Here is a 26,875-nt window from a genome sequence, read left to right as displayed (position 1 = left end):
CAGCAGCGCTCTCCAGTCAAATAGAGGATCTTTGACCCGCCTTTTTGCATGACTTAAAAAGGCAGCAAAGGGTCCAGTAAAAACGGCAAAGCACTCCTGTCATACAAAGGATCTTTGACTCTCATTTTTGTATTACTAAAGCAGCAGAGTGCTCCTATCATTTACAGGATCTTTGTGCTTGAAAACAGCAGCTCGCTCATGTCACGTAGAGGATCTTTGGCCAGCGTGTTTGCAGTCGGCCTAAATACAGCAGCGCTCTCCAGTCAAATGGAGGATCTTTGACTCGGCTTGTTAAATTACCCAAAAGGCAGCAGAGAGCGCCTGTCATAAAGAGGATCTTTGACGAGTGTTTTTACAGACATTAAAACACCCCTGTGAAGGATCTTTGGCTAGCATTTATGCAGTAGGTCCTTAAAAACAGCAGTGCTTTCCAGACACAAAGGATCTTTGACTAGAAACTGTGCAGCCTTAGAAACAGCAGCTCTCTCCAGTCATATAGAGGATCTTTGACTAGTGTTAGTCATATAGAGGATCTTTGACCAGTGTGCTTTAGTACACGGTGTCATGTAGCACGCAGGTTGTCCACTAGATGGCAGCATTTGCTGTGTAGAGCTACAGAGGTCAGGCGGGCCCATAAGAGAATGTCTCTCCATGTGCGAGTGCGCCTGCACAAAAGGAGGATAAAGGGGAAGAAAGGCGGAGCAAAAAGGCAAAGCAAAGTACATCACAGCGTCGCTGAAGTCAAATGCAGTATGACCGCCGCAGCACCAACACGCCACGATTAGCAGAATCATTCGCTCAAGTGCAAATTGGGATTTATATACTTTTTACACCGTGCACTCCCTCATTGGGGCCTCTAATCCTTCCGCCGGCACAAGACGGGGACGCCACAGACGAGTGATGAAAGCCGGAGAATGTAATTTCACCGCGCTCCGTCTGCCGAGCTTCCCTGCAGTTATTTAACGTGTGCGACAATCTCGCACCCGCGCTTTGATGATAAAGGCGGCAACCTGCTAAGTGTGCGCATTAAAATGTATCACTTAGATTAATACATGCCTTTGAACAGCAGCCATTGTTGGGGGGCTGCAACATTACATGCAGTGGAAATGGAAGGGATTATTATTGTTATGCATGTCGTGTGTGTGTGTGTGTGTGTGTGTGTGTGTGTGTGTGTGTGTGTGTGTGTGTGTGTGTGTGTGTGTTTCTACCCTTCTTGAGACATCAAGAAGGAAAAGTAGCTTCCATATGAGGAGGTGTGAACAAGTGATGACATAAATCATGGTCCCAATACGGAAAACCATTGCATCTAATAGAGAATGTCTCATTAGCACCCCTGGTGGTGACATTCATCAAAATGAGGGTGGTCCCAAAAAGGAGGACTTTCTCAAATGGACTGTGTTTCGGTTTTAAAAGTGCTCCCCCTCTGGTCAACATATGAAATAACAAGTGTGTGTAAGAAAATTGAAGTGCTCCCCCTCTGGTCAACATATGAAATAACGAGTGTGTTTAAAAATTTGAAGTGCTCCCCCTCTGTCAACGTATGAAATAACAAGTGTGTGTAAAAATTTAAAGTGCTCCCCCTCTGGCCAACATATGTAATAAGTGTGTGTAAGAAATTGAAAAGCGCCCCCTTTGGCCAAAATCAATAAACAAATAAAATAAATATGTATATAGGGACATACTGTAGAAACTTAAGTAAATAATGAAGAATAAAAACCAATTAAAAAACAAACAAACAAAAAATTTACTAAAAGCAGTCTTTTTTTGACAAAGTCGACTTTTTCTTATAAAATTGGGAACAATTTCTCATATTCTTTTTGTTTCTGTAATATTGCAATATTTTCTCGTAAAAATGCTTTTTTATGTACAATTATTAATTTTTAAGTTAAAAAGTTAGAGTACCAATGATTGTCACACACACACTAGGTGTGGTGAAATGTGTCCTCTGCATTTGACCCATCACCCTTGTTCAACCCCTGGGAGGTGAGGGGAGCAGTGGGCAGCAACGGTGGCCGCGCCCGGGAATCTTTTAATGCAAAATGTTGACATTTATCATCTAAAATTCTGACTTCTATCACAATATTGATGATAAAGGCGGCAACCTGCTAAGTGTGCGCATTAAAATGTATCACTTAGATTAATACATGCCTTTGAACAGCAGCCATTGTTGGGGGGCTGCAACATTACATGCAGTGGAAATGAAAGGGATTATTATTGTTATGCGTGTCGTGTGTGTGTTTCTACCCTTCTTGAGACATCAAGGAGGAAAAGTAGCTTCCATATGAGGAGGTGTGAACAAGTGATGACATAAATCATGGTCCCAATACGGAAAACCATTGCATCTAATAGAGAATGTCTCATTTGCACCCCTGGTGGTGACATCTATCAAAATGAGGGTGGTCCCAAAAAAGGAGGGATTTTTCAAATTGACTGTGTGTCGGTTTTAAAAGTGCACCCCCTCTGGTCAACATATGAAATAACAAGTGTGTGTAAGGAATGGAAATGTGCCCCCTTTGGCCAAAACTGATTTTAAAAAAAACAAAACATATGTATATAGTGTCATACTGTAATAACTTGAAGTAAATAATGAAGATTAAAAACCAATTACAAACAAAAAAATGTAAAAATACATAAATAACTAAAAGCAGTCTTTTTCTCACAATGTGTCGACTTTTTTTTTTTTATAAAATTGGGAACAATTTCTCATATTCTTTCTGTTTCTGTAATATTGCAACATTTTCTCTATTTTTTGTGTAAAATTATTACTTTTTAATGCAAAATGGCGACATTTGTCATATAAAATTCTGACTTTTATCACAATATTGCCAATTTTTTTTGTTGTTCTTGTAAAATAGTGACATTTTTGGAGTAAAATTATGACTTTTGTCACAATTCCGATGATTATTATAATATTGCCAAAACGTTAAAGTTTTCTTACAAAATTGTGACTTTTGTCGCGTAAAATGACGACTCTTTTCAAAAAATTCAATTTCTTGTAAAATTGCGACTGTTATTGAGTAAAATACCAACTTTATCATAATATTGCACACACGTTCAGTTTTTCTTGTAAAACGTTGACTTGCTTTGAGTAAAATAACGACCTTTATTATAATACTGCCAACATTCTAAGTTTTTCTTGTGAAATTGTTTATATTTGCATAGTATGTATATATTATTCATGTTGTAAATACAAATCTTTATATATCTACAAAGGGTGGTCCTAAAGAGGGAGGCATTTTTCTCCGGTCACAAGAAGGTAACCAATACAAGAATATGTGTGTGTGTGTGTGTGTGTGTGTGTGTGTGTTCTTGTATTTCCACCCTTCTTGAGACATCAACAAGGAAAAGTAGCTTCCATATGAGGAGGTGTGAACAAGTGATGACATAAATCATGGTCCCAATACGTAAAACCATTGCATCTAATAGAGAATGTCTCATTTGCACCCCTGGTGGTGACATCTATCAAAATGAGGGTGGTCCCAAAAAAGGAGGGATTTTTCAAATTGACTGTGTGTCGGTTTTAAAAGTGCACCCCCTCTGGTCAACATATGAAATAACAAGTGTGTGTAAGGAATGGAAATGTGCCCCCTTTGGCCAAAACTGATTTTAAAAAAAACAAAACATATGTATATAGTGTCATACTGTAATAACTTGAAGTAAATAATGAAGATTAAAAACCAATTACAAACAAAAAAATGTAAAAATACATAAATAACTAAAAGCAGTCTTTTTCTCACAATGTGTCGACTTTTTTTTTTTTATAAAATTGGGAACAATTTCTCATATTCTTTCTGTTTCTGTAATATTGCAACATTTTCTCTATTTTTTGTGTAAAATTATTACTTTTTAATGCAAAATGGCGACATTTGTCATATAAAATTCTGACTTTTATCACAATATTGCCAATTTTTTTTGTTGTTCTTGTAAAATAGTGACATTTTTGGAGTAAAATTATGACTTTTGTCACAATTCCGATGATTATTATAATATTGCCAAAACGTTAAAGTTTTCTTACAAAATTGTGACTTTTGTCGCGTAAAATGACGACTCTTTTCAAAAAATTCAATTTCTTGTAAAATTGCGACTGTTATTGAGTAAAATACCAACTTTATCATAATATTGCACACACGTTCAGTTTTTCTTGTAAAACGTTGACTTGCTTTGAGTAAAATAACGACCTTTATTATAATACTGCCAACATTCTAAGTTTTTCTTGTGAAATTGTTTATATTTGCATAGTATGTATATATTATTCATGTTGTAAATACAAATCTTTATATATCTACAAAGGGTGGTCCTAAAGAGGGAGGCATTTTTCTCCGGTCACAAGAAGGTAACCAATACAAGAATATGTGTGTGTGTGTGTGTGTGTGTGTGTGTGTGTTCTTGTATTTCCACCCTTCTTGAGACATCAACAAGGAAAAGTAGCTTCCATATGAGGAGGTGTGAACAAGTGATGACATAAATCATGGTCCCAATACGTAAAACCATTGCATCTAATAGAGAATGTCTCATTTGCACCCCTGGTGGTGACATCTATCAAAATGAGGGTGGTCCCAAAAAGGAGGGATTTTTCAAATTGACTGTGTGTCGGTTTTAAAAGTGCACCCCCTCTGGTGAACATATGAAATAACAAGTGTGTGTAAGGAATGGAAATGTGCCCCCTTTGGCCAAAACTGATTAAAAAAAACAAAAAACATATGTATATAGTGTCATACTGTAATAACTTGAAGTAAATAATGAAGATTAAAAACCAATTACAAACAAAAAATTAAAAAAATACATAAATAACTAAAAGCAGTCTTTTTCTCACAATGTGTCAACTTTTTTTTTTTTTTATAAAATTGGGAACAATTTCTCATATTCTTTCTGTTTCTGTTATATTGCAATATTTTCTCTATTTTTTGTGTAAAATTATTACTTTTTAATGCAAAATGGCGACATTTGTCATATAAAATTCTGACTTTTATCACAATATTGCCAATTTTTTTTGTTGTTCTTGTAAAATAGTGACATTTTTGGACTAAAATTATGACTTTTGTCACAATTGCGATGATTATTATAATATTGCCAAAACGTTAAAGTTTTCTTACAAAATTGTGACTTTTGTCGCGTAAAATGACGACTCTTTTCAAAAAATTCAATTTATTGTAAAATGGCGACTGTTATTGAGTAAAATACCAACTTTTATCATAATATTGCACACATGTTCAGTTTTTCTTGTAAAATGTTGACTTGCGTTGAGTAAAATAACGACCTTTATTATAATACTGCCAACATTCTAAGTTTTTCTTGTGAAATTGTTTATATTTGCATACTATGTATACATTATTAATGTTGTAAATACAAATCTTTATATATCTAGAAAGGGTGGTCCTAAAGAGGGAGGCATTTTTCTCAGGTCTCAAGAAGGTAACCAATACAAGAATATGTGTGTGTCTGAGTGTGTGAGTGTATGTGTGTGTGTGTTCTTGTATTTCTACCCTTCTTGAGACATGAACAAGGAAAAGTAGCTTCCATATAAGGAGGTGTGAACAAGTGATGACATAAATCATGGTCCCAATACAGAAAACCATTGCATCGAATAGAGAATGTCTCATTTGCACCCCTGGTGGTGACATCTATCAAAATGAGGGTGGTCCCAAAAAGGAGGACTTTTTCAAATGGACTGTGTTTCGGTTTTAAAAGTGCTCCCCCTCTGGTCAACATATGAAATAACAAGTGTGTGTAAGAAAATTGAAGTGCTCCCCCTCTGGTCAACATATGAAATAACGAGTGTGTTTAAAAATTTGAAGTGCTCCCCCTCTGGTCAACGTATGAAATAACAAGTGTGTGTAAAAATTTAAAGTGCTCCCCCTCTGGCCAACATATGTAATAACAAGTGTGTGTAAGAAATTGAAATGCGCCCCCTTTGGCCAAAATCAATAAATAAATAAAATAAACATGTATATAGGGACATACTGTAGAAACTTAAGTAAATAATGAAGAATAAAAACCAATTAAAAAACAAACAAACAAAAAATTAACTAAAAGCAGTCTTTTTTTGACAAAGTCGACTTTTTCTTATAAAATTGGGAACAATTTCTCATATTCTTTTTGTTTCTGTAATATTGCAATATTTTCTCGTAAAAATGCTTTTTTATGTAAAATTATTAATTTTTAAGTTAAAAAGTTAGAGTACCAATGATTGTCACACACACACTAGGTGTGGTGAAATGTGTCCTCTGCATTTGACCCATCACCCTTGTTCAACCCCTGGGAGGTGAGGGGAGCAGTGGGCAGCAACGGTGGCCGCGCCCGGGAATCTTTTAATGCAAAATGTTGACATTTATCATCTAAAATTCTGACTTCTATCACAATATTGATGATAAAGGCGGCAACCTGCTAAGTGTGCGCATTAAAATGTATCACTTAGATTAATACATGCCTTTGAACAGCAGCCATTGTTGGGGGGCTGCAACATTACATGCAGTGGAAATGAAAGGGATTATTATTGTTATGCATGTCGTGTGTGTGTTTCTACCCTTCTTGAGACATCAAGGAGGAAAAGTAGCTTCCATATGAGGAGGTGTGAACAAGTGATGACATAAATCATGGTCCCAATACGGAAAACCATTGCATCTAATAGAGAATGTCTCATTAGCACCCCTGGTGGTGACATCTATCAAAATGAGGGTGGTCCCAAAAAAGGAGGGATTTTTCAAATTGACTGTGTGTCGGTTTTAAAAGTGCTCCCCCTCTGGTCAACATATGAAATAACAAGTGTGTGTAAAAATGTGAATTTTTCCCCCTCTGGTCAACATATGAAATAACAAGTGTGTGTAAAATGTGAATTTCTCCCCCTCTGGTCAACATATGAAATAACAAGTGTGTGTAAAAATGTGAAGTGCTCCCCCTCTGGTCAACATATGAAATAACAAGTGTGTGTCAAAAATTGAAGTGCTCCCCCTCTGGTCAACGTATGAAATAAGTGTGTGTAAGAAATTTGAAGTGGTCCCCCTCTGGTCAACATATGAAATAACAAGTGTGTGTAAGAAATTTGAAGTGGTCCCCCTCTGGTCAACATATGAAATAACAAGTGTGTGTAAAAATTTGTAGTGCTCCCCCTCTGGTCAACATATGAAATAACAAGTGTGTGTAAGAAATTGAAATGCGCCCCCTTTGGCCAAAATTAATAAAAATAAAAATGAATAAATATGTATATAGAGACATACTGTAATAACTTGAAGTAAATACTGAAGACTAAAAACCAATTACAAACAAAACATTAAAAAAATAAAATAAAATAACTAAAAGCATTCTTTTTCTCACAATGTGTCGACTTTTTTCTTATAAAATTGGGAACAATTTCACAGTATACATGTGTAGGTAGAAGCCACTTTCTTTGTCTAAGTGTGTGGGTGCTATGGTGGAATGGAGGCCATTTGGGTGCATGTCGGAATTATTGTTTCCCCTCAACAAACCACAACACCCTCAGAGCTGGCAGCAGTCGTGCAGCCCCGCACCATGACCCTTTGTTTTGTCACTCACTCACTACTGTTTGTAAAGGTTGCGTCACGACCGGCAACAATACTTTATTTAAGTTCCGTAACCTGTATAATAATTTTTTTTTTAAATTAAGGAAAGAGGGACTATGTCAGGACTCGTGCGCTCTCACAGCATGAACATGTCACAAAGTGCTGTATTTTTGCGTAAAAACAAAGCCCGCTAAAAACCATCAAATACCCGCCTTTACTAAATTTAAGCTCAAGTCCTGGTTCAATTCTTCAAGAAAAAAATGATCCTTTCAGCACTCGTGCATCATCACAGCATAAATGTGCAGGTAGAAGCCACTTTCTTTGTCTAAGTGTGTGGGTGCTATGGTGGAATGGAGGCCATTTGGGCTTTGCTTTATTTAAAAAGTCCCAGTGCATGTTGGAATTATTGTTTCCCCTCAATGAACCACAACTCTCCCAGAGCTGGCAGCAGTCGTGCAGCCCCACACCATGACTCATTGCGGTTTGTAAAGGTTGCGTCTCGACTACCAACAATACTTTATCATAACAAATCCCGCTAAAAATCATCAAATACCCGCCTTTACTAAATTCAAGCTCAAGTCCTGGTTCAATTCTTCAAAAAAATAAGGATCCTTTCAGCACTCGTGCATCATCACAGTATAAATGTGCAGGTAGAAGCCACTTTCTTTGTCTAAGTGTGTGGGTGCTATGGTGGAATGGAGGCTTTGCTTTAAAAAGTCCCAGTGCATGTCGGAATTATTGTTTCCCCTCAACGAACCACAACTCTCCCAGAGCTGGCAGCAGTCGTGCAGCCCCACACCATGACTCATTGCGGTTTGTAAAGGTTGCGTCTCGACTACCAACAATACTTTATCATAACAAATCCCGCTAAAAATCATCAAATACCCGCCTTTGCTAAATTTAAGCTCAAGTCCTGGTTCGATTCTTCAATAAAAAAAGGATCCTTTTAGCACTCGTGCATCATCACAGCATAAATGTGCAGGTAGAAGCCACGTTCTTTTGTCTACGTGTGTGGGTGCTATGGTGGAATGGAGGCTTTGCTTTAAAAAGTCCCAGTGCATGTTGGAATTATTGTTTCCCCTCAACGAACCACAACTCTCCCAGAGCTGGCAGCAGTCGTGCAGCCCCACACCATGACTCATTGCGGTTTGTAAAGGTTGCGTCTCGACTACCAACAATACTTTATCATAACAAATCCCGCTAAAAATCATCAAATACCCGCCTTTGCTAAATTTAAGCTCAAGTCCTGGTTCAATTCTTCAAGAAAAAAAGGATCCTTTCAGCACTCGTGCATCATGGGAGCATACATGTGAGGTTAAGTGCTCTCATTTTGGGTAGAAACCACTTTCTTTGTCTAAGTGTGTGGGTGCTATGGTGGAATGGAGGCCATTTGGGTGCATGTCGGAATTATTGTTTCCCCTCAACGAACCACAACTCCCCCAGAGCTGGCAGCAGTCGTGCAGCCCCACACCATGACCCATTGCTTTGTAACTCACTAACTACGGTTTGTAAAGGTTGTGTCTCGACTACCAACAATACTTTATTTAAGTTCCGTAACCAATAATAGTAAATTGTTTGATTATTTTTATATATATATATATATATGTATATATATATATATATATATATATATATATATATATATATATATATATATATATATATATATATATATATATATATATATATATATATATATATATATATGGACTATATATATAATAAATACATAGAGCTACACCGCCCCCTGGTGTCTGTTGCCCTCATCTCCCCTTAGTCAAACCATAACAAAAAAGGATCCTTTCAGCACTCGTGCATCATCACTGCATAAATGTGCAGGTAGAAGCCATACTTTATCATAACAAATCCCGCTACAAATCATCAAATACCCGCCTTTACTAAATTTAAGCTCAAGTCCTGGTTCAATTCTTCAAAAAAATAAGGATCCTTTTAGCACTCGTGCATCATCACAGCATAAATGTGTAGGTAGAAACCACGTTCTTTGTCTAAGTGTGTGGGTGCTATGGTGGAATGGAGGCTTTTAAAAAAAAAAAAGTCCCAGTGCATGTTGGAATTATTGTTTCTGCTCAACGAACCACAACTCTCCCAGAGCTGGCAACAGTCGTGCAGCCCCACACCATGACTCATAACTTTGTAACTCACTAACTACGGTTTGTAAAGGTTGCGTCTTGACTACCAACAATACTTTATTATAACAAAGCCCGCTAAAAATCATCAAATACCCGCCTTTGCTAAATTTAAGCTCAAGTCCTGGTTCAATTCTTCAAGAAAAAAAGGATCCTTTTAGCACTCGTGCATCATCACAGCATAAATGTGCAGGTAGAAACCACTTTCTTTGTCTAAGTGTGTGGGTGCTATGGTGGAATGGAGGCCATTTGGGCTTTGCTTTATTTAAAAAAGTCAGAGTGCATGTTGGAATTATTGTTTCCGCTCAACGAACCACAACTCTCCCAGAGCTGGCAGCAGTCGTGCAGTTGCTTTGTCACTCACTCACTACTGTTTGTAAAGGTTGCGTCTCGACTGCCAACAATACTTTATTTACGTTCTGTAACCCAATGATGATAAAACATTTTTTTTAACTACTGTTTGTAAAGGTTGCATTTCGAGTCATTTTCAGTGAATTTTAAAGCCGTACACTGACTACTCTAAAGTACGCCCATTGTTATGAATTGGGAAGAAATACAACGTGAGAGGCCTACTCCCTTTCGGGAGGCGCGGTAGTTAAAAAGTAAGTAATAGCGGGAAGGAAGCGAATGTCTGGCATGGCCAATGAAGCGGAGAGGACAGATAATGATGAATAATGGAGAGAAAAGAAATGAAAGTAAATAAAATAACTCACATGTATTTGCCAACTCAAGCTTGTCTTTAGCCTCAGATGACTTCTGATAAAAGGAACCTTGAAGAGAGGGAGGGGGATGAGCGGAGGAGGGCGAGGGGGACACAGTGGGAGAGAGCAATGATGGAAATCAAATTTAAGCCAACAGAAAAACAAACGCAACAAATGAGACAGCAACAAACTCATGAGTAGGAGTAATGACGCGGGGGGGAGCCATCCTTCTTGATTTGGAGCCTCCCTCCACTCCAAAGTGCGCGTCCAGAGAGACGGATGAGGGGGAAAGCGGCGGCGGCGACGCTGAGGGAGTGACGCCATCCATCAGGCCGGCTTAGAGGCTCAACAAGAGTGCCGCCATTAGTGCTGAAGCGGGCAGGTGAGGGGGAGGAGAGCGCATTTTCGAGGGAAACGGAACCGGAAGACTTTGGCTCCGTCGCCGCGGGCGGGACGGAGAGCGGACGTGAAGGCGACAGGTTAGGAAACTTCCAGAAGAACGTGCAGGTTGTTGTGTTTGGTGTTGAAATACGCATTATACAAAACCCCAAAACCAGTGACGTTGGCACCTTGTGTAAAAGTTAAATAAAGTACCAATGATTGTTGAAATTTGTCCTCTGCATTTGACCCATCCCCTTGGTCACCCCCTGGGAGGTGAGGGGAGCAGTGGGCAGCAGCAGTGGGCAGCAGCAGTGGCCGCGCCCAGGAATAATTTTTGGTGATTTAAACCCCAATTCCAACCCTTGATGCTGAGTGCCAAGCAGGGAGGTAATGGGTCCCATTTTTATAGTCTTTGGTATGACTCGGCCGGGGGTTTGAACTCACAACCTACCCATCTCAGGGCGGACACTCTAACCCAGGGGTCGGCAACCTTTACCACTCAAAGAGCCATTTTGGCAAGTTTCACAAATTAAAGAAAGTAATGGGAGCCACAAAAAAAAAATTAAAATTTAAAATGAAAAACACCGCATAAAAAGCTTAAATGCTTTGTGCTATGTTAACCAGGGGTCTCCGACACACGCACCGGCACGCACTTTAATGTGGAAATTCGATGTTAGTGCAGCCCGCGAGTTTTGAATGAATGGCGCTTGATAGCGTCATACTTGCCAACCCTCTCATTTTTCCCGGGAGACTCCCGAATATCAGAGCGTGATGACACTGCATTTGGCGCCCTCTACAGTCTGCCCTAACAGTGTACCTGCTCGACCACACGTAGAATGCAATATCAGCTTGCTCACGTAAGTGACAGCAAGGCGTACTAACTCAGCAGCCACACATCTTACACTGACGGTACCAATACCCAGAATCCCATGCAGCCCTAACTCTTCCGCTCAACCAACGCACGGAGAGGGGGGAGGGGGGGGGGGGTTGATGTGTGGGGGGATTTGGTGGTAGCGGGGGTGTATAATGTAGACCGGAAGAGTTAGGGCTGCATGGGATTCTGGGTAATGGTTGTGTTGTGTTTATGTTACGGTGGGATGTTCTCCAGAAATGTGTTTTTCATTCTTTTTTGGTGTGGGTTCACAGTGTGGCGCATATTTGTAACGTAACAATGTTAAAGTTGTTTGATACGGCTACCGTCAGTGTAAGCTGTGTGGCTGATGACTAAGTATGCTTTGCTGTCTCCTGTGTGTGCAAGTAATAACAACATGCAACATGTGGCTGGACTGGCACGCTGTATGTAAATGCTATAGAGGACAATTACTGCAGTGCAATTAGGGCACGCCCTTTATTTAGTAATTAGAGTGTAAATAGGATTATTTTTTCCCTGGGAGTAATCTATGAGGGACACTGAGATTCATAAATCTCCTGGGAAAATCGGGGGGGTCGGCATGTATGTAGCTGAGCCGCATCAGAGTGGTCAAGGAGCCGCATGCGGCTCCGGAGCCGCGGGTTGCCGACCCCTGCTCTAACCACTAGGCCACTGAGTTGGTCAAATGGTAAATAAAAACGGAATACAATGATTTGCTAATCCTATTCAACCTATATTCAATTGAATAGACTGCAAAGACAAGATATTTAAAGTTCGCTTTTTTGCAAATATTAGCTCATTTGGAATTTGATGTCTGCAACATGTTTCAAAAAAGCTGGCACGAGTGGCAAAAAAGACTGAGAAAAGTTGAGGAATGCTCGTCAAACACTTGTTTGGAACATCCCGCAGGTGAACGGGCTGATTGGGAACGGGTGGGTGCCTTGATTGGGTATAAAAGAAACATCCATGAAATGCTCAGTCGTTCACAAACAAGGATGGGGCGAGGGTCACCACTTTGTCAACAAATGCGTGAGCAAGTTGTTTAAGAACAACATTTCTCAACCAGCTATTGCGAGGAATTTAGGGATTTCACCATCTACGCTCCGTAATATCATCAAGAGGTTCGCAGAATCTGGAGAAATTACTGCACGTAAGCGATGATATTACGGACCTTCGATCCCTCAGGCGGTACTGCATCAAAAAGCGGCATCGGCGTGTAAAGGATATCACCACATGGGCTCAGGAACACTTCAGAAAACCACTGCCAGTAACTACAGTTTGTCGCTACATCTGTAAGTGCGAGTTAAAACTCGGTAACACTTTAGTATGGGGAACATATTCACCATTAATTAGTTGCTTATTAACATGCAAATTAGTAACATATTAGCTCTTAATTAGTCATTATTAAGTACTTATTAATGCCTTGTTCTGCATGGCCTTATTATACAACCAGTAAGCCTCTAATTAAGAGTCTTCCCTCAATAACCTCAGAATTATTGCTTATTAGTAACCCTAACCCTAACCGTAACCCTAACCCCAACCCGCCTGTGCCTCTGGTCCACTCACGGCTCACGCTCTCTCTTGCGGGCCCTCCTGGGTCGGCCGTTGACACACAAACGAACTGGGGACCAGACATCCTGGGGGCCTTAACGAGACGTGAGTGCGAGCCCGTTGGACCATAGATGGACCGTGCACACCCTTCTTATCTTCTTCTTTTTTCACTCTTTTCTATCGCCCCACCCCAACCCTTAGCCCTAACCCTAACCAACTATTTTTCTTTATGCCTAACCCTAACCCCAACCGTAACTGTAACCGTAACCCCAACCCTAACCCTTATTAAGTTAAAGTTAAAGTTAAAGTACCAATGATTGTCACACACACACTAGGTGTGGTGAAATTTGTCCTCTGCATTTGACCCATCCCCTTGATCACCCCCTGAGAGGTGAGGGGAGCAGTGGGCAGCAGCGTAGCCGCGCCCGGGAATCATTTTTGGTGATTTAACCCCCAATTCCAACCCTTGATGCTGAGTGCCAAGTAGGGAGGTAATGGGTCCCATTTTTATAGTCTTTGGTATGACCCGGCCGGGATTTGAACTCACATCCTACCGATCTCAGGGCGGACATTCTAACCATTAGGCCACTGAGTAGGACGTATGTTCCCCTAGTGTCCAAATAACTCTAAATTAAGTCTTTGTTACTTTAATAAGCAACTAATTAATGGTGAATATGTTCCCCATACTAAAGTGTTACCTGAAACTCTACTATGCAAAGCGAAAGCCATTTATCAACAACACCCAGAAACGCTGCCGGCTTCGCTGGGTCCGAGCTCATCTAAGATGGACTGATGCAAAGTGGAAAAGTGTGTAAAACTGTGGACGTCGTGTCCTCCGGAACAAAGAGGAAAAGAACCATCCCGGATTGTTCTAGGCGCAAAGTTGAAAAGCCAGCATCTGTGATGGTATGGGGGTGTATTAGTGCCCAAAGCGTGGGTAATTTACATATCTGTGACGGCACCATTAATGCTGAAAAGGTACATACAGGTTTTAGAGCAACATATGTTGCCATCCAAGCAACGTTATCATGGACGCCCCTGCTTATTTCAGCAAGACAAGGCCTGCCTGTAGTCCAGACCAGTCTCCCATTGAAAATGTGTGGTGCATTATGAAGCCTAAAATACCACAACAGACTGTTGAACAACTTAAGCTGTACATCAAGCAAGAATGGGAAAGAATTCCATCTGAGAAGCTTCAAAATTGGTCTCCTCAGTTCCCAAACGTTTACGGAGTGTTGTTAAAAGGAAAGGCCATGTAACACAGTGGTAAAAATGCCCCTGTGACAACTTCTTTGCAATGTGTTGCTGCCATTTAATTCTAAGTTAATGATTATTTGCAAAAAAAAAAGGTTGTTTCTCAGTTGGAACATTAAATATCTTGTCTTTGCAGTCTATTCAATTGAATATAAGTTGAAAAGGATTTGCAAATCATTGTATTCTGTTTTAAAAAGAGGGACACGATGGAGGAGGGAGTAGTCATCCCTCTACATCAACAAAGCAGGCAGGCAGCACAATCAATGAGGTGAATGATGAGCATGACTTGTTCACATAATCAGGCCGACTCATTCATTGACACACACTTCCAATCCATCTTACACACTTCCTTCTACTTCAACTCATTTAATCCGTAGTTTCCACTCATATGCCCGACGTCTTTAACCTGCCAAGCGTAACTCACTTCGGGTCCATGCTGTTCCACTCCAGTGCCGTAGGTGGCAGTACTAAAGATGAAACAACCCTATTCATTAGGGACGGGAATCTAACGACGCCTCACGAATCTAATCGATTTGACTCCGATTCTCGGGGTTCTTCTTAATTTTTGCAATATAGTTTTTGGTATAAAAATGTTACTAACACGTACAATTTATGACGTATACGCGCAGTGAGTAAGCGCGTATTTGGCCTAAAAATGCATTTTTACAGAAAAAAATAATAATTCTAAGTTATGCGAACCGGAATTAAAAAGAATCACGATTAGGATGTGAATACCTTTTTTTTTTAGCACCCCTACTATTCGCACTGGAAAAACTGAAATCTAAGTAAAATTAAATATCTCAAATAAGGGTGATATTTGCTTATTTTCTGTCTGATAAGATAATTCTTCTCACTAAGCAGATTTTATGTTAGAGTGTTTTACTTGTTTTAAAGGGTTTGGTCCTAAATGATCTCAGTAAGATATTACAGCTGAGATTTGATGACCTATATTGAGTAAAACATGCTTGAAACTAGAATATCAAGTGTTGCAAAGCTGTGTCATCAACACTCACAAGTATAAAACTACTTTTTTAAAGTAATCATTTCTTACTTTAAGCATGAAAAAAAAATCATGATGCCGAGCGCATATCATTATGTCAAGATAACGGCACTAGCATTTGCTTAATTTAAGAATATTTTTCAACACATTGAGCAAAAAGGTCTTTTTTTTTCTACCAAGAAAAGTGCACTTGTTATTAGTGAAAAAATACTTCTTTTAAGGTATTTTTTGGGGTTCATTGAGGTTAGCTAATTTGACTTGTTTTGGAAAGTCTTGACAAGCCCAATTTTCTTGTTCAATTGGCAGATAATTTTGCTTAGTTCAAATAAAATACCCCTAATTTTTATATATTTTTCTCTTCTTTTTGAACACTGACTTTTTGCAGTGTATGCGCAGCGAGTAAGCGCGTTTTTGGCCTAAAAATGTATTCTTACAGAAAAAAAAAAAAAATCTAAATTATGCGAAGCGGAATTAAAAAGAATCACGATTAGGATGTGAAGCACCCCTACTGTGCACTGTCTTCCATAGTCTCATAATTTGAATGAATTATCTATGGCCCCCGGGATGATATTTGATTAGTATTAGAACCGGCCCGCAGGCCACAGCCGCCTGCTGCTGTTTTGCACGCACCAATACTCCATCGGTGTTGGCGCTAGGAATCTTCAAAATGGGGTCCCAGGGACCCCATCAAGTCATTAAAAATGGGGTCCCACAGTACATTTTTGGGGTCCCACTTTTTTTGTAAGCATTTTGAAAACAAATGATAAACGTATGCATTATCCTGTTATATCTCACAGTCTATATTGTGTTTTGGAAAAAGGTTGTCAGAAACGTTACTTAATTCATTAAAAAATAGTACAAAAGAAAACACATTTTTATGCATATGTAAATTTATTCAGTTATAAACATTCATTCACTTTCTTCTTTCCTTCATGGATCTAAACTTTAATTTTTTTTTCTATATTTTTATTGTAATATTTTCAGAATGTGTTTGTTCTGTTTTTGGTCAAAGTAAAACAAAGAAAACAATCTGAAGTTGTCTTTATTTTTAAGTTATCGTGCCGTGATTTTACCAGCCCGGCCCATTTCGGAGTAGATTTTTTTCCATGTGGCCCCCGATCTAAAATTAATTTGACACCCCTGATCTAAACTTTACCGCTGCCGGTATTTTTTTCTATATTTTTATTGTAATATTTTCAGAATGTGTTTGTTCTATTTTTGGCCAAAGAAAGACAAAGAAAACAATTAGTTTTAATGCCATGATTTTAATAGTCCGGCCCGCGTGTGCAAAGATTTTCCTCCATGCGGCCCCTGAGCTAAAATGAGTTTGATACCCCTGATTTAGAGAAATAGAGATTAAAAAAACATGTAAATACCACAATTAAAATGGTAAATTGCAATCCAAAAAGAAAACTTATAAGAAAATAAATGTCAAATAAAATACAACATTTAATATTCAAATATAATAATATTGAATAAAATCAATACATAATGAGAAAATAATCATATCTGGTACTTCAATGATTTTATATTGCACATGTGTTATATTTATTTATATTTTAATTGGTATATTTATTAATAATATAATGAACATCTTAAATACATTAATTTAAATGTAAGATATGTACTAACTAAAGTAATAAGTACTAATTTAAATTAAAATAACTTACTTTCTGTGCTGGAAATACATAAATGAAGTTTGCAACTGTATTATCAGGATTTAGTGACAAGAGTAGGGGAGCAAAGGGACAGAACATTTATATTTTGGATTTTATTCATTCATTTTTATTCTAAAGTTCCTTGGGTGAATAATGTAAACTCACTACACCGGTATGTTTTAGCGCTTTCATGGCGAGTTTACTGACAGATATAAGTAAGAACTTTACACTACTTTATATTAGAAATGGCAACAGCGGAGATGGAATGTCCCATAACAAGAAGATAGAGAAAAAGAAGAAGCTTATCGACTACAAAGGCGGATGCGCGCAAATTTTCAGGACTTATGCAGATCCCAAATACAGATCAGCAGGTACCAGAAGGTAAGAAAACTTGCTTTTGCATACTATTGCGAAACAAAACGCCAGATAATACGTCTTACCTTATACACACACCATAATAATACTGGTATGTTGAAGCACAGTACAATCCATCGAGCGGTGTGGCTTCATAGCTTACCAAAGTCCTACTAAAACATTCTAATAGATTTTTGAGCGGCGTGTGTAATGTTCTATATTTTCAATGGAACATATAACATTTTAGTGTTGTTTACTTGAGTCATATTGCAGTATCTCTTATGTGTGACTGCCATCTACTGGTCACACTTATCATTTCACCATGTGCCAAATAAAATAGCTTTGAAGTCGGTAAGCACAACCAAAATTAGTGGTTAGAGTGTCTGCCCTGAGATTGGTACATACCAAAGACTATAAAAATGGGACCCATTACCTCCTTGCTTGGCACTCAGCATCAAGGGTTGGAATTGGGGGTAGAATCACCAAAAATGATTCCCGGGCGTGGCCACCGATGCTGCTCACTGCTCCCCTCACCTCCCAGGGGGTGATCAAGGGTGATGGGTCAAATGCAGAGAATAATTTCGCCACACCGAGTGTGTGTGTGTGTCACAATCATTGGTACTTTAAGTTGAACTTTACATTAGGCGCACCGGGTTTTGAGAAAATGAAAGGGTTATTTTCCAAAAAATGCGGTAAATGAGGTACCAATTAATGACAGCATATCTAATGTTATTGACAACTGATGGTAGCAAACATGTCATATATTGTCCTGAAGCATGTCCAAACTATTAAAGTGATCGTAGAAATAACCTCATGAAAAGGTAAAGGTATGTCTCTCTCTCTCTCTCTCTCTCTCTCTCTCTCTCTCTCTCTCTCTCTCTCTCTCTCTCTCTCTCTCGCTGGTATGTGATAGCAATGAAGCGTTTGACCTTGACCGCCATTGCCGTCCAAATCGACGTCAAGGAAATGTCACGTCTCGGGGAAAAAACAACACGGAGACGGATACGGAGACGAGTCCGCCTCACTGATCTGTGAAAGGCTGCACTCACCAGGGCACTTTTTTCTGAGAGATAATAACGCGCGAGACGGTCAAAATGTTAGAAACAAGCAGGCAGGAAGAGGAGACTTCCTACATCTGACTCCTCCGTGCAGTAAGAAATAGGAAAATAAAAAAAAGTCACACATTAAGAGTGTTACTAAAACGGCCTTCTTTCATCTCCGTAATATCACTCAAGATGATCCCTTGCAGGACCCACTATGGACTGGACTTTCACTATTATGTTAGATCCACTATGGACTGGACTCTCACTATTATGTTAGATCCACTATGGACTGGACTTTCACTATTATGTTAGATCCACTATGGACTGGACTCTCACTATTATGTTAGATCCACTATGGACTGGACTCTCACACTATTATGTTAGATCCACTATGGACTGGACTCTCACACTATTATGTTAGATCCACAATGGACTGGACTCTCACACTATTAGGTTAGATCCACTATGGACTGGACTCTCACACTATTATGTTAGATCCACTATGGACTGGACTCTCACTATTATGTTAGATCCACTATGGACTGGACTCACACTATTATGTTAGATCCACTATGGACTGGACTCTCGCTATTATGTTGGATCCACTATGGACTGGACTCTCACTATTATGTTAGATCCACTATGGACTGGACTCTCACTATTATGTTAGATCCACTATGGACTGGACTCTCACTATTATGTTAGATCCACTATGGACTGGACTCTCACTATTATGTTAGATCCACTATGGACTGGACTCTCACTATTATGTTAGATCCACTATGGACTGGACTCTCACTATTATGTTAGATCCACTATGGACTGGACTCTCACTATTATGTTAGATCCACTATGGACTGGACTCTCACTATTATGTTAGATCCACTATGGACTGGACTCTCACTATTATGTTAGATCCACTATGGACTGGACTCTCACACTATTATGCTAGATCCACTATGGACTGGACTCTCACACTATTATGTTAGATCCACTATGGACTGGACTCTCACTATTATGTTAGATCCACTATGGACTGGACTCTCACTATTATGTTAGATCCACTATGGACTGGACTCTCACTATTATGTTAGATCCACTATGGACTGGACTCTCACTATTATGTTAGATCCACTATGGACTGGACTCTCACTATTATGTTAGATCCACTATGGACTGGACTCTCACTATTATGTTAGATCCACTATGGACTGGACTCTCACACTATTATGCTAGATCCACTATGGACTGGACTCTCACACTATTATGTTAGATCCACTATGGACTGGACTCTCACTATTATGTTAGATCCACTATGGACTGGACTCACACTATTATGTTAGATCCACTATGGACTGGACTCTCGCTATTATGTTAGATCCACTATGGACTGGACTCTCACTATTATGTTAGATCCACTATGGACTGGACTCTCACTATTATGATAGATCCACTATGGACTGGACTCTCACTATTATGTTAGATCCACTATGGACTGGACTCTCACTATTATGTTAGATCCACTATGGACTGAACTCTCACTATTATGTTAGATCCACTATGGACTGGACTCTCACACTATTATGTTAGATCCACTATGGACTGGACTCTCACACTATTATGTTAGATCCACTATAGACTGGACTCTCACACTATTATGTTAGATCCACTATGGACTGGACTCTCACTATTATGTTGGATCCACTATGGACTGGACTCTCACTATTATGTTAGATCCACTATGGACTGGACTCTCACTATTATGTTAGATCCACTATGGACTGGACTCTCGCTATTATGTTGGATCCACTATGGACTGGACTCTCACTATTATGTTAGATCCACTATGGACTGGACTCTCACTATTATGTTAGATCCACTATGGACTGGACTCTCACTATTATGTTAGATCCACTATGGACTGGACTCTCACTATTATGTTAGATCCACTATGGACTGGACTCTCACTATTATGTTAGATCCACTATGGACTGGACTCTCACTATTATGTTAGATCCACTATGGACTGGACTTTCACTATTATGTTAGATCCACTATGGACTGGACTCTCACTATTATGTTAGATCCACTATGGACTGGACTCTCACACTATTATGTTAGATCCACTATGGACTGGACTCTCACACTATTATGTTAGATCCACAATGGACTGGACTCTCACACTATTAGGTTAGATCCACTATGGACTGGACTCTCACACTATTATGTTAGATCCACTATGGACTGGACTCTCACTATTATGTTAGATCCACTATGGACTGGACTCACACTATTATGTTAGATCCACTATGGACTGGACTCTCGCTATTATGTTGGATCCACTATGGACTGGACTCTCACTATTATGTTAGATCCACTATGGACTGGACTCTCACTATTATGTTAGATCCACTATGGACTGGACTCTCACTATTATGTTAGATCCACTATGGACTGGACTCTCACTATTATGTTAGATCCACTATGGACTGGACTCTCACTATTATGTTAGATCCACTATGGACTGGACTCTCACTATTATGTTAGATCCACTATGGACTGGACTCTCACTATTATGTTAGATCCACTATGGACTGGACTCTCACTATTATGTTAGATCCACTATGGACTGGACTCTCACTATTATGTTAGATCCACTATGGACTGGACTCTCACACTATTATGCTAGATCCACTATGGACTGGACTCTCACACTATTATGTTAGATCCACTATGGACTGGACTCTCACTATTATGTTAGATCCACTATGGACTGGACTCTCACTATTATGTTAGATCCACTATGGACTGGACTCTCACTATTATGTTAGATCCACTATGGACTGGACTCTCACTATTATGTTAGATCCACTATGGACTGGACTCTCACTATTATGTTAGATCCACTATGGACTGGACTCTCACTATTATGTTAGATCCACTATGGACTGGACTCTCACACTATTATGCTAGATCCACTATGGACTGGACTCTCACACTATTATGTTAGATCCACTATGGACTGGACTCTCACTATTATGTTAGATCCACTATGGACTGGACTCACACTATTATGTTAGATCCACTATGGACTGGACTCTCGCTATTATGTTAGATCCACTATGGACTGGACTCTCACTATTATGTTAGATCCACTATGGACTGGACTCTCACTATTATGATAGATCCACTATGGACTGGACTCTCACTATTATGTTAGATCCACTATGGACTGGACTCTCACTATTATGTTAGATCCACTATGGACTGAACTCTCACTATTATGTTAGATCCACTATGGACTGGACTCTCACACTATTATGTTAGATCCACTATGGACTGGACTCTCACACTATTATGTTAGATCCACTATAGACTGGACTCTCACACTATTATGTTAGATCCACTATGGACTGGACTCTCACTATTATGTTGGATCCACTATGGACTGGACTCTCACTATTATGTTAGATCCACTATGGACTGGACTCTCACTATTATGTTAGATCCACTATGGACTGGACTCTCGCTATTATGTTGGATCCACTATGGACTGGACTCTCACTATTATGTTAGATCCACTATGGACTGGACTCTCACTATTATGTTAGATCCACTATGGACTGGACTCTCACTATTATGTTAGATCCACTATGGACTGGACTCTCACTATTATGTTAGATCCACTATGGACTGGACTCTCACTATTATGTTAGATCCACTATGGACTGGACTCTCACTATTATGTTAGATCCACTATGGACTGGACTCTCACTATTATGTTAGATCCACTATGGACTGGACTCTCACTATTATGTTAGATCCACTATGGACTGGACTCTCACTATTATGTTAGATCCACTATGGACTGGACTCTCACTATTATGTTAGATCCACTATGGACTGGACTCTCACACTATTATGCTAGATCCACTATGGACTGGACTCTCACACTATTATGTTAGATCCACTATGGACTGGACTCTCACTATTATGTTAGATCCACTATGGACTGGACTCTCACTATTATGTTAGATCCACTATGGACTGGACTCTCACTATTATGTTAGATCCACTATGGACTGGACTCTCACTATTATGTTAGATCCACTATGGACTGGACTCTCACTATTATGTTAGATCCACTATGGACTGGACTCTCACTATTATGTTAGATCCACTATGGACTGGACTCTCACACTATTATGCTAGATCCACTATGGACTGGACTCTCACACTATTATGTTAGATCCACTATGGACTGGACTCTCACTATTATGTTAGATCCACTATGGACTGGACTCACACTATTATGTTAGATCCACTATGGACTGGACTCTCGCTATTATGTTAGATCCACTATGGACTGGACTCTCACTATTATGTTAGATCCACTATGGACTGGACTCTCACTATTATGATAGATCCACTATGGACTGGACTCTCACTATTATGTTAGATCCACTATGGACTGGACTCTCACTATTATGTTAGATCCACTATGGACTGAACTCTCACTATTATGTTAGATCCACTATGGACTGGACTCTCACACTATTATGTTAGATCCACTATGGACTGGACTCTCACACTATTATGTTAGATCCACTATAGACTGGACTCTCACACTATTATGTTAGATCCACTATGGACTGGACTCTCACTATTATGTTGGATCCACTATGGACTGGACTCTCACTATTATGTTAGATCCACTATGGACTGGACTCTCACTATTATGTTAAATCCACTATGGACTCTCGCTATTATGTTAGATCCACTATGGACTGGACTCTCACTATTATGTTAGATCCATTATGGACTGGACTCTCACTATTATGTTAGATCCACTATGGACTGGACTCTCACACTATTATGTTAGATCCACTATGGACTGGACTCTCACACTATTATGTTAGATCTACTATGGACTGGACTCTCACACTATTATGTTAGATCCAGTATGGACTGGACTCTCACACTATTATGTTAGATCCACTATGGACTGGACTCTCACACTATTATGTTAGATCCACTATGGACTGGACTCTCACTATTATGTTAGATCCACTATGGACTGGACTCTCACACTTTTATGTTAGATCCACTATGGACTGGACTCTCACACTATTATGTTAGATCCACAATGGACTGGACTCTCACACTATTAGGTTAGATCCACTATGGACTGGACTCTCACACTATTATGTTAGATCCACTATGGACTGGACTCTCACTATTATGTTAGATCCACTATGGACTGGACTCACACTATTATGTTAGATCCACTATGGACTGGACTCTCGCTATTATGTTGGATCCACTATGGACTGGACTCTCACTATTATGTTAGATCCACTATGGACTGGACTCTCACTATTATGTTAGATCCACTATGGACTGGACTCTCACTATTATGTTAGATCCACTATGGACTGGACTCTCACTATTATGTTAGATCCACTATGGACTGGACTCTCACTATTATGTTAGATCCACTATGGACTGGACTCTCACTATTATGTTAGATCCACTATGGACTGGACTCTCACTATTATGTTAGATCCACTATGGACTGGACTCTCACTATTATGTTAGATCCACTATGGACTGGACTCTCACTATTATGTTAGATCCACTATGGACTGGACTCTCACTATTATGTTAGATCCACTATGGACTGGACTCTCACACTATTATGCTAGATCCACTATGGACTGGACTCTCACACTATTATGTTAGATCCACTATGGACTGGACTCTCACTATTATGTTAGATCCACTATGGACTGGACTCTCACTATTATGTTAGATCCACTATGGACTGGACTCTCACTATTATGTTAGATCCACTATGGACTGGACTCTCACTATTATGTTAGATCCACTATGGACTGGACTCTCACTATTATGTTAGATCCACTATGGACTGGACTCTCACTATTATGTTAGATCCACTATGGACTGGACTCTCACACTATTATGCTAGATCCACTATGGACTGGACTCTCACACTATTATGTTAGATCCACTATGGACTGGACTCTCACTATTATGTTAGATCCACTATGGACTGGACTCACACTATTATGTTAGATCCACTATGGACTGGACTCTCACACTATTATGCTAGATCCACTATGGACTGGACTCTCACACTATTATGTTAGATCCACTATGGACTGGACTCTCACTATTATGTTAGATCCACTATGGACTGGACTCACACTATTATGTTAGATCCACTATGGACTGGACTCTCGCTATTATGTTAGATCCACTATGGACTGGACTCTCACTATTATGTTAGATCCACTATGGACTGGACTCTCACTATTATGATAGATCCACTATGGACTGGACTCTCACTATTATGTTAGATCCACTATGGACTGGACTCTCACTATTATGTTAGATCCACTATGGACTGAACTCTCACTATTATGTTAGATCCACTATGGACTGGACTCTCACACTATTATGTTAGATCCACTATGGACTGGACTCTCACACTATTATGTTAGATCCACTATAGACTGGACTCTCACACTATTATGTTAGATCCACTATGGACTGGACTCTCACTATTATGTTGGATCCACTATGGACTGGACTCTCACTATTATGTTAGATCCACTATGGACTGGACTCTCACTATTATGTTAAATCCACTATGGACTCTCGCTATTATGTTAGATCCACTATGGACTGGACTCTCACTATTATGTTAGATCCATTATGGACTGGACTCTCACTATTATGTTAGATCCACTATGGACTGGACTCTCACACTATTATGTTAGATCCACTATGGACTGGACTCTCACACTATTATGTTAGATCTACTATGGACTGGACTCTCACACTATTATGTTAGATCCAGTATGGACTGGACTCTCACACTATTATGTTAGATCCACTATGGACTGGACTCTCACACTATTATGTTAGATCCACTATGGACTGGACTCTCACACTATTATGTTAGATCCACTATGGACTGGACTCTCACACTATTATGTTAGATCCACTATGGACTGGACTTTCACTATTATGTTAGATCCACTATGGACTGGACTCTCACTATTATATTAGATCCACTATGGACTGGACTCTCACAATATTATGCTAGATCCACTATGGACTGGACTCTCACACTATTATGTTAGATCCACTATGGACTGGACTCTCACTATTATATTAGATCCACTATGGACTGGACTCTCACAATATTATGTTAGATCCACTATGGACTGGACTCTCACACTATTATGTTAGATCCACTATGGACTGGACTGTCACACTATTATGTTAGATCCACTATGGACTGGACTCTCACACTATTATGTTAGATCCACTATGGACTGGACTCTCACACTATTATGTTAGATCCACTATGGATTGGACTCTCACTATTATGTTCGATCCACTATGGACTGGACTCTCACTATTATGGTAGATCCACTATGGACTGGACTCTCACACTATTATGTTTGATCCACTATGGACTGGACTCTCACACTATTATGTTAGATCCACTATGGACTGGACTCTCACACTATTATGTTAGATCCACTATGGACTGGACTCTCACTATTATATTAGATCCACTATGGACTGGACTCTCACAATATTATGCTAGATCCACTATGGACTGGACTCTCACACTATTATGTTAGATCCACTATGGACTGGACTCTCACTATTATATTAGATCCACTATGGACTGGACTCTCACAATATTATGTTAGATCCACTATGGACTGGACTCTCACACTATTATGTTAGATCCACTATGGACTGGACTGTCACACTATTATGTTAGATCCACTATGGACTGGACTCTCACACTATTATGTTAGATCCACTATGGACTGGACTCTCACACTATTATGTTAGATCCACTATGGATTGGACTCTCACTATTATGTTCGATCCACTATGGACTGGACTCTCACTATTATGGTAGATCCACTATGGACTGGACTCTCACACTATTATGTTTGATCCACTATGGACTGGACTCTCACACTATTATGTTAGATCCACTATGGACTGGACTCTCACACTATTATGTTAGATCCACTATGGACTGGACTCACACTATTATGTTAGATCCACTATGGACTGGACTCTCACTATTATGTTAGATCCACTATGGACTGGACTCTCACACTATTATGTTAGATCCACTATGGACTGGACTCTCACACTATTATTTACATTGATTGATTGATTGATTGATTGATTGTTTGATTGATTGAAAATAGGACGAAGCCAAACAGAAGCATCTGGCAGCTGCAGGAAGTGAATCAGTGCTCCGAGGTGACTTCAGATTGCTTGCCATTGCCAATCATATTTGCCTTAATGCCAGCTCTCAGATAATGGCCTCTGCTCC

General features: G+C 39.4%; 1 protein-coding gene across 3 annotated transcripts in view; it reads right to left on the bottom strand.

Moving 5' to 3' along the window:
* Nucleotides 1-26,875, bottom strand: part of LOC133638200 (netrin receptor UNC5C-like) — a 483,700-nt gene that overhangs the window by 44,166 nt on the left and 412,659 nt on the right. For 2 of the 3 annotated variants that reach the window (XM_062030553.1, XM_062030555.1), the window contains exon 8: nucleotides 10,378-10,434. The exons of the other annotated variant lie outside the window; for it this stretch is intronic. In XM_062030553.1, coding sequence (XP_061886537.1) covers nucleotides 10,378-10,434 — 57 coding nt within the window. The remainder of the gene's footprint in view (nucleotides 1-10,377; nucleotides 10,435-26,875) is intronic. 3 annotated transcript variants of the gene reach the window in all.

The sequence above is a fragment of the Entelurus aequoreus genome, linkage group LG21 (genome assembly GCF_033978785.1).
Source record: "Entelurus aequoreus isolate RoL-2023_Sb linkage group LG21, RoL_Eaeq_v1.1, whole genome shotgun sequence".
In the NCBI taxonomy this organism is placed as follows: Eukaryota; Metazoa; Chordata; class Actinopteri; order Syngnathiformes; family Syngnathidae; genus Entelurus; species Entelurus aequoreus.
Note: the sequence above shows the minus strand (reverse complement) of the source record. Positions and strands in the feature narration are given on the sequence as shown.